At 47.2% G+C, this 16,602-nt stretch overlaps 1 protein-coding gene across 2 annotated transcripts in view; it reads right to left on the minus strand.

The window, feature by feature from the left end:
• Positions 1-2,328: 2,328 nt before the first annotated feature.
• LOC142557108 (FYVE, RhoGEF and PH domain-containing protein 2-like) overlaps positions 2,329-16,602 on the minus strand; it is a 75,306-nt gene continuing 61,032 nt past the window's right edge. For both annotated transcript variants that reach the window (XM_075668717.1, XM_075668718.1), the window contains exons 14-20: positions 16,314-16,344; positions 15,456-15,527; positions 14,735-14,872; positions 11,422-11,628; positions 9,752-9,874; positions 8,839-8,999; positions 2,329-8,127 (exon numbers count right to left, since the gene is read on the minus strand). In XM_075668717.1, the coding sequence (XP_075524832.1) occupies positions 8,079-8,127; positions 8,839-8,999; positions 9,752-9,874; positions 11,422-11,628; positions 14,735-14,872; positions 15,456-15,527; positions 16,314-16,344 (781 nt within the window). In that variant the 3' untranslated portion in view covers positions 2,329-8,078. The remainder of the gene's footprint in view (positions 8,128-8,838; positions 9,000-9,751; positions 9,875-11,421; positions 11,629-14,734; positions 14,873-15,455; positions 15,528-16,313; positions 16,345-16,602) is intronic.

Below are 16,602 nucleotides of genomic sequence, written 5' to 3' on the forward strand. Positions count from 1 at the left end.
GATCATTCGCACAGACTGGACAAAGGGTACAGCTAGTGTTCAGGTCCCCCTTAGGATCTGCCGATACCAGGATGCACTGCTGTATTAGCGGCGAGAATTTGGAGTGGCGCCCTCTCGCGAGTGACGTCACGGCAAAGACTCCGCTAGCTGCGGCCGTGGCTGCGGCTCGCTCAGCTGCCGCGCGCGCTCGTTCCCTTCATGTGTGCTTGGGGTGTTGATGGCTGGAGCCGTACTTATTGAAGGGTATGTCGGCTTCTTTCTGCTGCCATGCCTGAACCACAGTTCCTTCTTCGAAACCGCGTGAGTCGAGAAAATTTACGGCTTGGATATGGCAAGCTATGTAGCGTTGAAGGTGCCTGCTGGTTTTTGCAATGCATATATGTGCCGTGTCTTTCCATAAATTTTGCGTAAAAAGAATGTATGCAAATTCAACACGCGAAGTTGTGTATGATCCTTCGCTAAACACTTAACATTCCCTAGGTATTTAGCTATGAGAGACATTGCATTTTACATGGAAGAAAAATCTTGGTAACTGGCGTCAACATGTTATCCGTGTTAGAAAGACACTGTCCAGCGAAGCTGTCATCATGATTCTTATTACCCTGGTGAGTTGTTCTAGTCAAGTATGGTCATTTATTAATGCTTAAGCGAAAGAATTAGGCGCGCATTTCTTTTATGGTTTTTATTACAGTAGCATTCAACCCGACATGCACCAGTTCTGCATAGTCAGATAATGAAGTGCACAATGAAAGTCGCCCACGGAAAAGACAGCGTTCATACTGTAAGTAGAAACGTTGGGTTCACTTTAGAAGAGTGGTAAGGATAAGCACCTCCCCAAAAGAGCGCGCAAGCATCGACATGCGATGTGAAACGGCCTTATCAATTTAACGCGGGCATGCCAATGCCTTGAGAGGCTTGGCGCGTTTCGAGCTGGCCACCTCGACAAGCTCAATCGCTGCAGTTGGTAGCGATTGCGCATGTTCACAGCGTCTTCTGCACTTCGAAGAGTATAGATTGCTCTGAAATTTACGACAATGAAGGCATATAAAGCCTAATATGCAAAGCCACAAGAATGTCTGAATCCACAAGCACGAAGATCAGGCAAATCCACGTACTTCCCATCATTACCCGCCGTGGTTGCTCAGTGGCTATGGTGTTGGGCTGCTGAGCACGAGGTCGCGGGATCGAATCCCGGCCACGGCGGCCGCATTTCGATGGGGGCGAAATGCGAAAACACCCGTGTGCTTAGATTTAGGTGCACGTTAAAGAACCCCAGGTGGTCAAAATTTCCGGAGTCCTCCACTACGGCGTGCCTCATAATCAGAAAGTGGTTTTGGCACGTAAAACCCCAAATATTATTATTATTATTACTTCCCATCATTCCCATGGTGGGTCAGCGACTCCAGCGTCAGAGTTCCCTCTAGTGCATTGCAGGAAACTCTATGCTAGGTGTACCTTTAGTAATCCAGAACTGTGGAGCAGCCGTGGCGTCAGATCGATATGCCATCAGTGCAACTTAACAGCTCGATGTTGCAACCACGCTTATCCCTTTCACGATTTTTTCAGGGTCGTTCTCGCAATTAATCCAAACGCACCAGTGGACAACCACTGAACACCATGTCGTACACTACGAAATGCTTGCGCATCATTCAGATAACTCCTTGATGAGATTATACGTAAACGTTTTGTCATAATTGAAGTCATGAATGAAACGGCAGCCCACCATACGAATGCTCCATTTGCAGAATAGATTATACGCATGCACGACAAGGGCTTTTGGCCAGCAAAAAAAAGAAAACCTCCCCGTCCACAGACTTGTACAACGAAGTATTATTCCCGTTTAACAGCCCCGCATTTACCAACGCCGCAACCGAGCCCGCAATCTCTACTCCGAGGGGATTCTCCGTGGAAAAGGGTATTGAATATGAATATTATATTTCGTCATTATGGCGGAAGTATGACGACTTGCGCCTCTTGCATTGAAGACAGAACTTAGCGATGGGAAATGTAGTCGGAAGTTCTGGGTTGGAAAACAGCCTTGTAGGGAAACCGACTTACAACATTTTGTATATATGTTCTCTTTTGGTTCAATTGTACAGACGGAGGAGGAAATTAACCTTTCAGATGCTGTTCTTCTGAGTGCTGAACCCCCGGTTACAGCAACTTGATTGTTACCTCCTCCTTTGCACAATAAATTGATTCAACAGCCTCAGAAAGGGCGTACTCAAAACCTGCTAGGACGATTTCTTTGTTGTTTTCTTCGAGGGCGGTCCCAATAGATCCAACGTCTCGGTCTTCTATGCACGTTGAGAAACAGCGAGACATGTATGATTTTTTGCACAGCATGTTTATTCTTGCACAAGTGTGGCACGTATCACGTCTGACACGGCTTAAGAATAAAAAGGGACAGGAATAAATACAGTGTGCGCTTTCAGTCTTTCCCTGCAAAGTTCATATCGTGTGCTTATTGAAAAATTCTCGCACAATATTACAAAAGGAGAGAGACCATCGTGACGAGATAGATCAGTCATTTTCAGCTGTCGCGAAAACGCGCACGTCGGCGAGAAGACAGTGTGATGTCAATAACAAAAATATCAATCCACAGATTGCATTTCAAAAAGGGAAAAAATATCCAAGTTACTCGATCGTGCCTATGGTGCAGGTTGAGTCAAAATGTTGCATCTTTGTGAAGCAGCCACAAATCTACAAGATGCGTCCACAAATTTGGCACTGTCAACAACCCAGCACTCAGGCTCGCGCTGTAAGGCGCTTTAGATTAGCCTACATCGCACACTGACTGGGGAAAATTGCACAGTGTGCGTTTCACCGTGGCCCTAACGCCAACCGCTCAAATGGTGCCTCGTCGTGCTTCGTTGCACTCGTGGGCGATTCGAACACTTTCGCTTTCTCATTTCTCGCAGGTCCGTTTCATCGCATCAGAAATAAAACACATCTGTTCCGCACCATGCAAAGGGGCACCATTAGGTCAAACGTAGTGCGTATAGGCAGGACCTCTCTCTAGGGCGACCTCTTCTGTTCTCCATTTTCCATGCAGCTTAAAGTGATACCAAAGACAAGAGTTATCATGCTGTGCTGGAATAGCATCATTGCGTAACACATTGGGCAATCTTCTTTTCAGAGGAACAGAAAAAAAAAAAGAATTGAGGTCGAACTTCCAATTCCTCAACTTGACGCCCAAACTACAGCTCTGATTATGACGGTGTGACGTCACGAGTTTCACTGCGTTTAGGAGCATCCTATCCGCTGTTACGTAGTAAATGCCTACAAGAGCTGTCTCTTTGGAGGCTTTCATTACTTTCGAGCGCAGTGCCATCTTTCTCTTTTAACAATCGGAAGCCTGATGCGCGCACTTTCGAGGTGGTCTCGCCAATTTTCTTTGGCGCCGATTCTGGATATGCGAAGCCTCCGCTTAGAGCATCGATGACATTAAATTATTTATTAGTCTAGAGGAGTGCCACACCAATCTAGCATAACGATATATACCTTCAGCGTTCCTTTAAAGGAAAGAAAATCGGCTTCGACTATTGGCCGATCAAAAAACTTCGATGTGGAGCAGGTCGGGTTCTGTGCGCCAGTGGCCAAATTTGTTCCCGCAGACCGTTGTCGGGTGTGCCTCACCAAGCAAACTGCTCATTCGAAAATCAGCGCTTAAGCACGGTTCAACGGGCGCATTGACCCAACCAGTCAGTGTGGTTAAATATGTTTTCTTATCTGTCCAAACCCTTTGAAAGGTAACCTACGCCACGGACAACTAAGACGAAAAGTTGAGCTTCTTCAAGACGGTTTTAAGTAGGAGAGGCACACTTGCAACTTATGTTACAACACCACAGAGCCGTGCAATCGTGAATTCAAATGAAAAGAGAGAGTAAACTTTGCGTATTTACATCAACTACGCTCCAGCAACTCACCAGCCGCTAAACAAGCACTACAGGCAAACAGTGTCGCGCGATCACAGAACAATTTGCATTTTTATCTTTCTTCGCAACCAAGCTGGCCCCGCAAGAGTTAAAGGTACACACATGCGGAGCTTCTGTCACATAGGTGCAGTGCTAACGACTACGCTTCAGCATGGGGCCCTACAACGAAACACAGTCAGACTGCATGGGACCACGTGATATGATTGGACAGCTTAAGCGCGCAACTACAACATTATCGACTCTAACTGAACGCTCTCGGCGCAAACCTCGGGCACGAAACATTCGCTTAACGAGATGTGAGCACAGTGAATACACATTGGCAGTGGGATGAGCGTCACAACAAGGATCTGTGGGCAAAGTGGTTTTGCTTCTGAACAGTCCAGTCTCTATATGTTCGTCGTACTTCATACGTCGCGCAGCTGAAATAGAAGTTCTTCACTTGTACCAGTTTTCAAACTGCCGACTCAAACTCAGTACATGCTCGAACACTTTTATTTTTTTAGGGTTAATAGTCCCCGTCGCATCCGGTGTCTACGTGCTCGCCGCTCCTCAAGCGTCGTGCAGCTGAAATCGGAGTTCTTCAATCGTACCATTTCTTAAATCTCCGTACATGCGCGAGCACTTTTTCTTGAGGGGTTAGTAGTCCACGTCGCACCCCTCCAACCATGGCTCTCTCAGAATAAAGAAAACCAAATTTGGAGGTCATGTTTTCGCGTTCTACAGGCGCTGGAACACACTTCATGAGCCGCAGATGAGTCATAGATGTCTTGTTTTGGGTAATACATACAGATACTCGAAATATCTTTAAAAATATTTTGCCCTTACCGCTGCATACTTCTTGCTCATATATCGCAAAAATATGGCATTTTGGAGTCTACCTCGCTCAATGTTACACTTGGCACAGTTACTAAAGTGATATTTCATGGAAAAAATGGAAAGTTGTCTTCGTGTATGGGAATGCAAGCTGGTTCTAAGATGGCGCTAGCATAAGCTTGTGCGGCGGCCTTTGGGCAGCCGCAGGAAGTTCACGGACGGTTGTCACGTGCTATCCGCTCCTCTGGAACCCGCGGCACTTTCTGGCTACTTTCTGCAGCTGCCATCAAGAGGCGACACAAGTTTATGCTAGCGCCATCTCGGCGGCAGCTTGCATACCCATAAACGAAGATAACTTTCCTTTTTTTTTCCTTAAAAACAAGGAACTAACTGTGCCAATTTTACATTGAACGACGTAGACTCCGAAATGCCAACTTTCAGCGAAATTTGAGCATGGACAATGCAGCAGTAAGCGCAAAGTCTTGCACAAAATCTTGCGCAAAAGCGTGCACATTTTAAGCGAAATGTGCACGTCCCTGTCTCGTCTGATACGGCACCATGGGAGAAACACTGAATCTTTTCGTCACCAATCAGCTGCTAAAATGTGCACAAACTTGCTTATCTTGACAGGGAAAAAAACTCTAGATGTCTATTTGGCTTTGCTTGCAATGTGTGCCGAGATATTATGCTGATGTTCTCGAAAAAGTGGCGCTTTGTAGATAGCTCTACTGTCCGTAGGCGACGGGAGAATGCGCGGGTACCCGAATCTGTTCGTCAATCACTGTGTCCGGGATCAAAACATGGGGCTTATAGGGAGTTTAATAACTGCTGTGATTGTAAAGCTCTTAGTAAAGCCACGTAAATGGTTTGAATGAGCTTTGAATAGAAGTAGTGGTTGCCATCGACTATATCTTCCGGTACGGCTGCTGTTTTCAGTGTAGGGTCTGACAAATGCAAGACAAAAATGCAAGTTCTTTATAAACACGCTGCCTTCACTTTCCTGGACGCTTTCTCATTGGCTCACGACCACTGACACCGTGCCCAAAGCATCATGGCCGGCCAGCTTCGAAGTGTCGTCAATAGCAATAGGATAAAACTGGTGCCACAAAACCACCAGTGACTTTTCGGACTGATGACATACACGAAGAAGTGGCTCACAGCAAGCGTGATTGTTCTAATCAAAACGTCAGTGTCAGTCCTGAACGCGCGACATTTCTCCAAGATAGAATCACTCGCGGATCGGCTCAATAGCGTGTTCGGGCGGAGCAGTCATAAAACGACTGGTGCAGGGGGGAGGAGGGAGGGGGGAGTGAGGAGGGGGCGTGATCGAACAATGCGTCATGTGGCAACGCACCCTTTCTCCAGACCTTTCCCTAGGTGTCTGCTAGGACTGTACGGTGACCAGCACGGCTTCCGTAGATATTGACCGCTAAGACTAAGAAACCGGCACAATCCAACATTCAAGCTACAGGTATGACACTGGTGTCCTCTTCTAATACCTGCATGCAGAGATTTCCAAGTTTCCTTTGTTTTTTTTTTTTTGAGGTATAAAGGTTCTGCAAGTATAAAATTGTATCGTTCAACAAAAGCTGTCCTCGAAATACGTGACCTAATCACAAGTTCGTAGCCTGAAGTGGCGTTAGGACGTAATTCTACGTCAAAAGAAGTAACCGCCAACATTTTTTAAACGCCAGACTTCTACAAATGTGATTCGTTCGCACAATCTAAAATTAGCACGTGATAATCTTAAGTTCGCAGCAGAGTGTCCTAAATAATTTATTCTCGCTATTAGCCGAGTGCATCAAAATTATGTTTTCGACCTTACACAAACCGTGCGCGCTTCGCGATATTCAGGTCTCGAGCCAATTCGTTCCCATTCATGCTATTGAAAACTTTCGCTTGTCCTATGTCTACACTATCTCTCAAACCCTCTTGCCCTTATCCTAGTACGAGGTAGCCAGTCGGACCTTACCTGCCTGTCTTCTCCGGTAATTTCACTGTCCGCGTGCGAGGTAGTTCCCAGTTCTGCGGAAGCCGCTCGTCCGCATTTATTTCACTGCACCACTTTTGGGCGCCAACGTCACTTGTATTCTCGCAATCGATACTACATGGCGATCACACATACCGTTTTCTGGGCCATAATATGGGAGCGCAAGCTTCACGGATAAGCTTACACTGAAGAACACAGCGTTAATATCATAGTCTAGGTCAACGTAGAGATAACCTGCATCATCTGCACCTGTTATGCCGCTGGAGTATATCAATTCCTTTAGTCTCTTGTTAAAACCCAATCAACCGCCAAGAAATATTTAAAGTGTTTTCTTTTTCTAGGCGATCAGTGTATCTTGTTTCCCTTGAATTGAGCCAAACATTAAGAATATGAAAATGAAAATGCTCGTGGTTGACCCGCAGAGTCTACGACTGCGCATATGGTTTGCTAAATGCCTTCAATATTTTGGCTCAACTCGAAATAAGAATGGAACGGAAACATTTCCAGGGTCGAATTCTTTACTCTAATCAAACATGACTAGCGAAATGCTGCGAACTTTCTTGACAGGGTTTGTCGTCGCAAAAAAAAATGTGCTATATAACAATGATCGGTTGCCTATTATCGGCATTGATTATGTTGCTACAACAAAAATGACCTCTACATTCATGTGATCAACAACAAAAGAACGACGAGATGACCAACTCGGAAAGTGATGGATAATTCAGGTCGAAATTATATTGAACCCGCAATCACAACGGTAGTTAAGCATCGCGCTGTATGAAGGTCTACTAACCAACGCAGTCATTAAATACGATTTGAATGAATCAGTCATGACATATGTATACCTTGTCGACGGTAGGACGGTCTGTCGTCATAACCCATCACGATACAATAAAAAAATCAAGCAAACGTGCACCCTAGGCAATCACCATTCACCTACAGTCCATTTAATAGACGAATAGACGTCGGGTAATCGCGGGGCATGGCTGAGATCAGAACAGGGCAGCTTCTCGAAGCGCTGTCGTAAATACGCAGCAGAAAATGCTTCGATAGAGAATAGTCGAAAAACCAAACATGCCTAGTCAGGTGGGACGCTCGGTATGGTCTGTGCATTCTAAACGTGCCAGCGCACCAACTACACCCCAAATGCATCTACAACTTCACGAGAAGAGCGATGACTAGAACACACACTGGGGATGGTGAACGGCACTGACAAGGAGCGCTCATTTTGCTACAGGCCGACTTCACCGGCCGGCAGGGGTCGTGGCTCTCTGCGTGGCCGGCGCTTGTGAGTGGTTTGTTAAAGTACTCGGCTCCACGTTTAATTCGGCGGCTGCCTAACTAGGCTCTTCCGCTTTCGACGCTCTCTCCAATGCTGCCATCCACCTGCAAATACCGGGTGAAAGAAAAGAAGAAGGGCAAGGAGTTACGTACGTTAGCTTCAATTAACTTCATTACGTAACAAAGTGCGAGTGTGTGTGCGCGCGCGCGCGCGTGTTTGTGTGTGTGTGTGTGTGTGTGTGTGTGTGTGTGTGTGTGTGTGTGTGTGTGTGTGTGTGTGTGTGTGTGTGTGTGTGTGTGTGTGTGTGTGTGTGTGTGTGTGTGTGTGTGTGTGTGTGTGTGTGTGTGTGTGTGTGTGTGTGTGTGTGTGTGTGTGTGTGTGTGTGTGTGTGTGTGCGCGCGCGCGTGTGCGTGTGCGTGTGCGTGTGTGTGTGTGTGTGTGTGTGTGTGTGTGTGTGTGGCTTTGGGTAGATTTGACTGACATAGATAGTCTGTATAGGCATGTTTGTGAAAAGTTCCTTATTACCGCAATGTTCTTTCACATCGCCTCATGTTATCATTCTTCGATCATTGTACAATGTATTGTTCGTAGACAAACCGGCGATACAATCGTCGCCAAGCATTTCCGATTTCAGCCAAGTTAACCAATAATAAATATTCACCATTAACCTCCAAAAGAAACATTCTAAGCAGTCTGCGCGCTCGCAATCTGTTATCGTAAAGTCAGTGTTTTCCATCGTTCAGCTACTGGAACCGCCAACTACGTCCTACAGAAAAAAGGCCCGATCGAGCAGGCCGGCCCTGGTAAACACGCACCTCTGTGCGTCCTGGGCGTCCTGCGCTTGGAAGACGTAGGCCCTCCGCTGGTGGAAGAGCTTGAAGGCGGCCGCGCAGCTGCGGGGTTCCAGGCCGTCGGCCTTCTCGGCGGCGGCGACAGCCAGACCAGGAACCGGAACCGACGTCAGCGGAAGCTCGTCCTTCGATCGCGCGCGGAAAAAAGACCGATTAATCTCTCAGAACGAAAGGCATCGAGCGTTATACATCAACGGCGCATGCGTAATCTAAAAATCAAATCCCCGCATTGTGGAACGTCCCTCCAGCCGACGTTCCTCTTTTACTCAACGATGACGACGGTGATTTCAATGCGCGTGGCCCTTTTGAACGGGGCGGCTTCAACAAAGAGACACGCGGCCTTCTTGGGGTAACCAGGTTTTACTACATCTATCGCAGTCTCGCATTTCGCGTATCTCTACTTTATTAAAACGTGTGTCTCTATATAGTACGATTTCCAATGTCTTTCACACCCGCGCCTCCGTCTATCTCTTTCCGGCTTTTCTTACACCCATACTCAAAACGTATACAGCTCATCTCTACCATTGCCCATTTAACGCTACCACCAACTTTCAATCCCAGCGCTTCTGGAAGGCGGAAGTTCCCTACGGTCCTCAATGTTTTCCAAACAAGTCCACGGCAGCGCCACTTCCAGAAAGAAGTGGTTGATGCGTTTTAATAACAACCCCCATGACGATTCCCGAGAGTAAACTTCCTAACCAAGTGCTCTCGGCGTCTACACTCGAATGTACCGGCGTGAGAGCGCATTTCTCAGGCTACTCCTCATGGTGCGATTGACGGATTTTCGTTGAAGCTGCGCGCCTTCTTCAGTAACGGGACGGCGTTGTGCGCCACTCGGCGAGAGTCGAGTGGGGGCATTCAGCCCTTAAGCACTCACATGTTCCGAGCGGAAGGAGTAGAGCACAAAATCCCGGTGCAGGGCGAACCAGCGCCTTTGCCAGTGGGCGCGGCGGCCACCTGTCTTCAGCCGCAGGTAGCCGCTGAGCACGGCGCCCGAACACTGCGCAGTGTAGGAACCGAAATTCAGGCAGGTAGGGACCGGATACTCCCCGTCAGAACACTTGGGAAATGCAATTAGGATTAAATACGTTAATTGTGTTCGCTAACTACTGTGTTTTGCCAGAGCGGTTCGAAAGGAGGAGCGCTGGGCGGTCGTCGTATACTGCATACGTAGGCTGCCGGCCACATTTATAAGCAACTTCTGCGCTCTAGAAACTGCAAATTCCGCCACATTGGATAGTGACATTGCCGAATTCCGCCACATTTTGTAATGGCGGCACTCTGAACCAATCAGCTAGAGAGGCCGTAGCAGCCGACTAGGCCAATCAGAGTTGGCAAGATGGCGAATTCGGAAGCGTGGCCCGATTTGACAGCATGCAGAATAGCACCCCTGATTTGTTGCCCTCTAGATTATGTGCCGCCACGGTTACCAAACTTTGCTTTTTAGGAAACCAGGACGAAGGCATAGAAGAGAAACAAATTGGCGGGCAAAATCTGTATTATCTTTCTCTGGAGTACCTAATGCCTTGCAGTACTGCAATATACAATCATTTAACGTGTCATGTTGGAATTGGCGGCTCTTTAGAGCGAAATTCATCTTTACGCTGAATGAGTATACTCACATAACATTTCGGAATTTCTCACGTTTGGGATAAGTGCAGGTCGAAACGCTCTGTAGCATCAGAAATGCACTAGGAAGCGCCAATGACGTGGAAAATAGGGAAATAAATTCCTAGGCATTGCTTATTTCCAGGAACCAGCTTTAGTTTCGTTAACCAGACGTTGGATGCGTCATGACGTAACGATAAAGTGGCCTGCTCCGTTCCTGCGATCGCTACGGCTGTGATACGCGAGCATAGGTGGAATTGGCAGACGACGGCAGAAAATCATATGTCTCAGGAAGTCACAAGGATGCCGATGACGCCAGGTCTCGTATTTCTAGACAACTTTCGTAACAGATGAAAGAATCTCGTATTTCCCAACCATCACAAACTTGCTAACTGTACTCCTTTTCACGAAAGAAAAGCGCGTGGTAGAAGTTCAAGAACTTCGAAGAAAAAAAAAGAAAACACGAGTGAGCCCCAATTTGAGTTTCGTCCCAATGCTTACGTTCATACCTGTTGCTATAGTATACCTGAATAATGTACTAGTACACCATACCAATGGAAGGAAGAATGGTGGGGTGTAACGTTAAGGGATAAGAAGAGAGTAGATTGGGTGAGGGAACAAACGCGAGTTAATGACATCATAGTTGAAATCAAGAAAAAGAAATGAGCATGGGCAGGGCATGGAATGAGGATGGAAGATAACCGATGGTCATTAAGGCTTACGGACTGGTTTCCAAGAGAAGGGAAGCGCAGCAGGTGGAAGGGGGGGGCAGAAAGTTAGGCGGGAGGATGAGATTAAGACGTTTGCAGGGACAACATGGCCACAATTAGCACATGACCGGGGTAGTTGGAGAAGTATGGAAGAGGCCTTTGCCCTGCAATGGGCGTAGCCAGGATGATGATGATGATTGTGATGATGATGATGATGATGACACTATACCTGTTGCTGTCCCGGGGGCAGCGGGAACGGGGGAACCGGACCGGCGGGCGAGGGCAGTTCCTCGTAGCCCGGCAGAGGGCAGTGCTGTTGCTGGTCGTCATCCCCCAGCGGCACCATGGCCGCGTAGCAGGCGTCGCACACGCGGCCCGCGCGACCTCCATCGTAGTGCAGGCGGGCCTTGCGCGACACGCATTTGCTGCACGCAACCTGCGCCGAGAGACACACAATGAACTACCGCAAGTGGGATCGGCACCCTTGATCTCGTTCGTCGTAAGTTCCGTTCAGTAAGTGGAACGCTTTTGCGGGTATGCCCCGCGTGATTGGTAGAACATATACGCAACAAGATCAAGTCTGCTTTGCCTGCTGTGCTGGTGGCGGCACCTTGCGGATGGTGGTGTGTGTAGGGAACACTTACACATGCAATGATCATTATCAGGCTGGGCGTAGAAATCCGGCGTGCGAACAACATGGAGCAATTAATTGCATGAGTGAAAATGCAATAAAGGTGCGCGCGCGCGTGTGTGCGTGTGAGGCGGGCAACAGAAAGCGTTGATTCCCAGCAACTCTTATTTGGAAAAGCGCGAGAAATTTGCACGCGTGACGGCTGTCGTTAACAGTAATTTGCAGCAAAACCATTATGAAAACTCACCCATGACGTATTTCGTTCGGATGGTTGGCGGAAAATTGCAATTATACAGCCTCTGTCACACTTATCCAGAACACTCCACGATCGGATTTTTTTATTCTCCTGCGTAAAGTGCCGCAGATGTCTAGATTGAATGGTCTGAATGTGTAAGTTTAATATGTCATCCGTCTAAAGTATCCGATATGTGCTCTATAAACGGCACTCGTCTCTTTGAATTGCTCTCTTCAGTTACGCCGCTAACTACGTGTTTACGATGATCGGGTTAAGTCTGACGGCGACAGTACGTGCAGCGCGCACAACGACATAAGCCTAGAATGAGACGGGAATCAACGGTTCCAGTCACTGCATTCTCCTCTCTATTCTTGTCCGTTCGCCCGTAAATGCACTACCACCAACAACAACAAAAATGAAGCGCCGAAAGCGCTGCATGCATGCACTGAACAGAGCTTCGTTCTCCTTTCTTTCATCATTTTGGCTTGTTCGTTTGTCTGTTCGCTAGCGCGCGTGGCAAACAAGCACAGCCCAGTTATGTTGCTATAGCTTCTGAGCCACCTAGACACCGAGGTGCTAGAACGTAGCAGCGCATGCGCTGTTCGCAGCGAGCACGGGCATGGACAGCACTTGGCTGGGCGTAGAATGAGCTAAAGCAAACAGAATTTCCTACAAGAATATTATCATGCAGGGAGTTCTGGCGCTAGTGCCTACGGGAGCTGCTGGCACGGCGGTTCGTCCAGCATTGGGACGATGGCCAGTGTACGTAGATTTGGCTAAACTTGGTCCTTGTGACTTCAGATGCTTTTGTGACTTTGCGAGCTAACCATTTTGGTTACGCGCGTGCCCAGAGTGTCATTGCCTTCTGAGTTAAAAAGAAAATAAGATCGCCTCGAAAAGTTTGGCCAATGATGCCCCCCCCCTCCTTACACACATACCCCCGTCCTCCAGATAAAGGGTAATAAACAAAGTCTCGAGAGAACGTCCGAAGCCGAAAGTACGAAGATCAGACAAATCCACGCAGTAACCATCATTCTCGGGCTATATTTGAGCGATCGCAGCGGGAGAGTTCCCCTTTATTATTTTTTTTAGGAGACTGCTTGAATGCAATCGTTTGCACAAGAGCGCGTCTGTTATCTTATTTAAATGCCTCTCCATTTTCATGTCCTCTCGACCGGATGACGGCAGAATATTACATTTGCGCAATCAAAGGGGTATTGGCCCTGTCCACGAGGCGCTAGGCCACGTGGACAGCGCCGATACTCCGCCACACGTGGAGGATTTGTTACCTGGAACATGTCGCAGAACGTTTAGCGATAAGCTATGAGGAAATAAAAGACGACATATTCGTGTAATCCGCATATATGAAGTGTTCTCGTTCATTTGTTTTTTAGTGTTATCGTTCAAATAACTGCTAATGGTACTTGCACTTGCGGTAAAAGAGCCTATTTTAACACCGATGTCTAAAACGCGATCCCGGCAGGAAGTCTATATTTCCCGAATATCGTTTTGGTTCTTTTCTTCTCTAAAGCATGTGCCTATCAAGTAAAACTTGCTGGACTGCGAATGAATTGCACAGATATTGCAGAATACCGAAGTTCCGCATTCCGGTTACAACGAAGCACGGCAAGTCACAGTGATCGGACACCAATCAAAGCCGAAACTTTGCGCGTAAAGCCAGAGTGCCACGGGGCTGTGACGAGCGCGGTTGAGTACCGGCTCTAACGAAGTTCGAGGCCTGTGCCAGTACTTGTTCTTTGCGGCACACTTTGAAACAATTGAATCACATGTTAATCTAATCAAAATTTTTGTATAAAAGAGAGAGGGGGACAAGCTTTAACGGAGGGTCCCATGGTAGCGAGATGTAAAGCTAATGTATTTCCTGCGTCAGTAACCACCAACGCTTTTTCTTTTTCCAGTCGCCAACGAACCTTCCAAGCTTTTATGGACGGCTTAACGCTATACGGCTCGGGTGACAGGACATGACGTCATAGAGAGCTTGGTGCTTCCTGTGCGCTGTAGTCAGTTATCGGGAAATGAGAATGCTGAGGACTTAAGTCTATAGAATACCTAATATGCCGAACGAATGTCAACGTGCGGGTGGAAAGATGGAGCAACGCGCGAAACATTCAGTGACTGGGGGAGACATAACGTCACGCCACCACAACTTGCGGGGAAAAAATTATGAAGAAATCTCGTCACATTATTATTATTATTATTGTTGTTGTTGTTGTTGTTGTTGTTGTTGTTGTTGTTGTTGTTGTTGTTGTCGTACTGCATTTCAAAAAAAGCAGTGCTGCTTTAGTTAGCCAAGATTCACCGATAGCGTACTTTTGATATGCTGTCACTCCTTTCCAGTTTTAGTGTTGCCGTAATGATCCCTTTGAAACGTGTGCCTGAACTTCCGCGCAAGTAAACGAAAATACGGGCAGTTTGGCTAGTTTGAAATTCAACGTTGTTAAATATGACAAGCGCTTTTGGGGAAAAAGAGGAAAGAAAACAAGACAGGAGAAACGCCGTTTTCCAGCGTCCAGCTTTTCTCCAGTCGTTCTATTCCCTCGCTTCATACGGGCGCGGAAGAAAAAATTAAGTACCCAAATAAGGTTTTTGCGGGCACAAGAAAGCATGTATAGGGCAGACTGCACGTAGGCCACACAAGGTGTAGGTTCCACTCACGATCCCGCAAGCGTGGCAGTGGTGCTTCCACCGCAGCCCGAACGTGGAGAATCCCGCCGAGCAGCGCATGCACCTGGACACGGTGTCCGCTCGCACCAGCACGGGGGCACGCTGGCCCAGTTCCGCCCCCTCGGGACTCTGCGAATACGACGAGCAGGGGCACGAACGCGCACGATAGTGTAATCGTCCGTTTCACTACCAGAAGACTCTGTACATCGACTTGGCGACGCCAAGTCGATAACTGCAAACGACTGCGAGCGACTGCGAAGACGCGACCGTGTCGCTTGTAACACGTAACGTGTTGTAACATGTGAGATTTTTTTAAACATGGGCAACCATAAAAGCACCATCAGGAAATGCAAACTTATGATAATAATAAAGAAGAACCTCTACTGAAACGATGCATACGTCATTCCACTAATTGCGTATAATTCGTACGGAATTTAGATGAATCTCATATGAATTATGTGTTATTTTCATTAAAAAAAAGAAATACATGGCTTCGCGCTGCCTAATAGACTTGAAGAAGCTAATGTTGAGGTTATAGAAAAGAATCCATACGACAACCCTAGGAATGTCGCCTGAGTATCCTAGTATACAACTTCATAACTGTGTACTACGAGCCCTTTTTGGGCGACATTGACATTCTTCGTTCGTGATAGCTATGCTTTGTGCAACCGAAAAAGTGAACAAGAATAACTGCGCTTTCGCGCTGCTTCACCTTTTGACCTTGATGGTACACTTTCAAGGAGCTCTTTCGCTGCTTGAGGTCGTGGGCAGCCTTGGCAAGGGTCTGCAATAAACAATGCGGGCAAAATCAGTTTGCAAGAACGTTTTATAATGCCACAGTGTGCGACTCCCAACCCTGAAGCGCTTGCTTGACAGAGCTGCAGCACATTCATTGACGGCCCCGCATGGGGCGCGAGTCGCGATTAGTGCTTAGATCAGGGTACGACTTCGCTCATCTGCCTGCGTTCAAATTCTGTAATATGCTAACAGTAATTACGAAGGGTCAAGCTTGGTTGTAACATGAAGCAGACTGCGGACTTTCGAGGATCTCGTCTTGCTCGTGTGAACTATTAAAATTCGGTGCCACCATCCTCATTCTCGTTCTACTTAATTCGAGCTATATGCGAAAAAAAAATAGGAAATATGTTTCACATAACGAAACGGAACAGTGTTCAACATAATACCACAAAGCTGGAACCATGTTTATGTATGTGGGACTACTTAAACATGCCCACAGGTACAGGTGTCTGAAATAATGCTCCAGATAACAGGTACGGGTGTCTCGAAATTTTTCCCTGTTAGCAATGGTCATTTCGCTGGTACATAGGTCCACATATTTATTGCTGTGTATGCTCAAAGGGCACAAAGGTTCAAAAAGTGAACGCTCAGTCTCGTCAGTGCTGAAGCTCCGGGATGCCTTGGGCCCCAGAACTCTAGGTTCAGCAGCGAGTGCTGCACTCCGGACTGCTTATGTCCACCTGGAGCTCTTTGGCATGTACACCGAGGCCTCAAGATGAGATGTGAAACCTCCGTTGGCGTTTTCGCATATTAACAGTGGCGCTAGACTCACCTGCATCCACGCCAGCTTCTCTTCTGGTGACCTGCGCATGAAAAAGGGCAATGCGACAAGTCAGTGTGGCGTTGTGAAGCTGAAAATTGCACTGCTGAAGATAGTCTTAGCTTACATCACCACATAAGCAAAGAAAAGAGTAATAAATGTAGGTTACGAAACAGTAACTTACCACGGGCGCTTGTGTTCTTTGCGTCTGTTTTATTTGCGCAACAATGTATTCACCGACTATCAACGAAATAGCCTAAGAACACGTTATCTTGAATGAGGGAGCGTGTCAGACTAAATG

Source organism: Dermacentor variabilis, chromosome 9, assembly GCF_050947875.1.
Source record: "Dermacentor variabilis isolate Ectoservices chromosome 9, ASM5094787v1, whole genome shotgun sequence".
NCBI lineage: Eukaryota > Metazoa > Arthropoda > Arachnida > Ixodida > Ixodidae > Dermacentor > Dermacentor variabilis.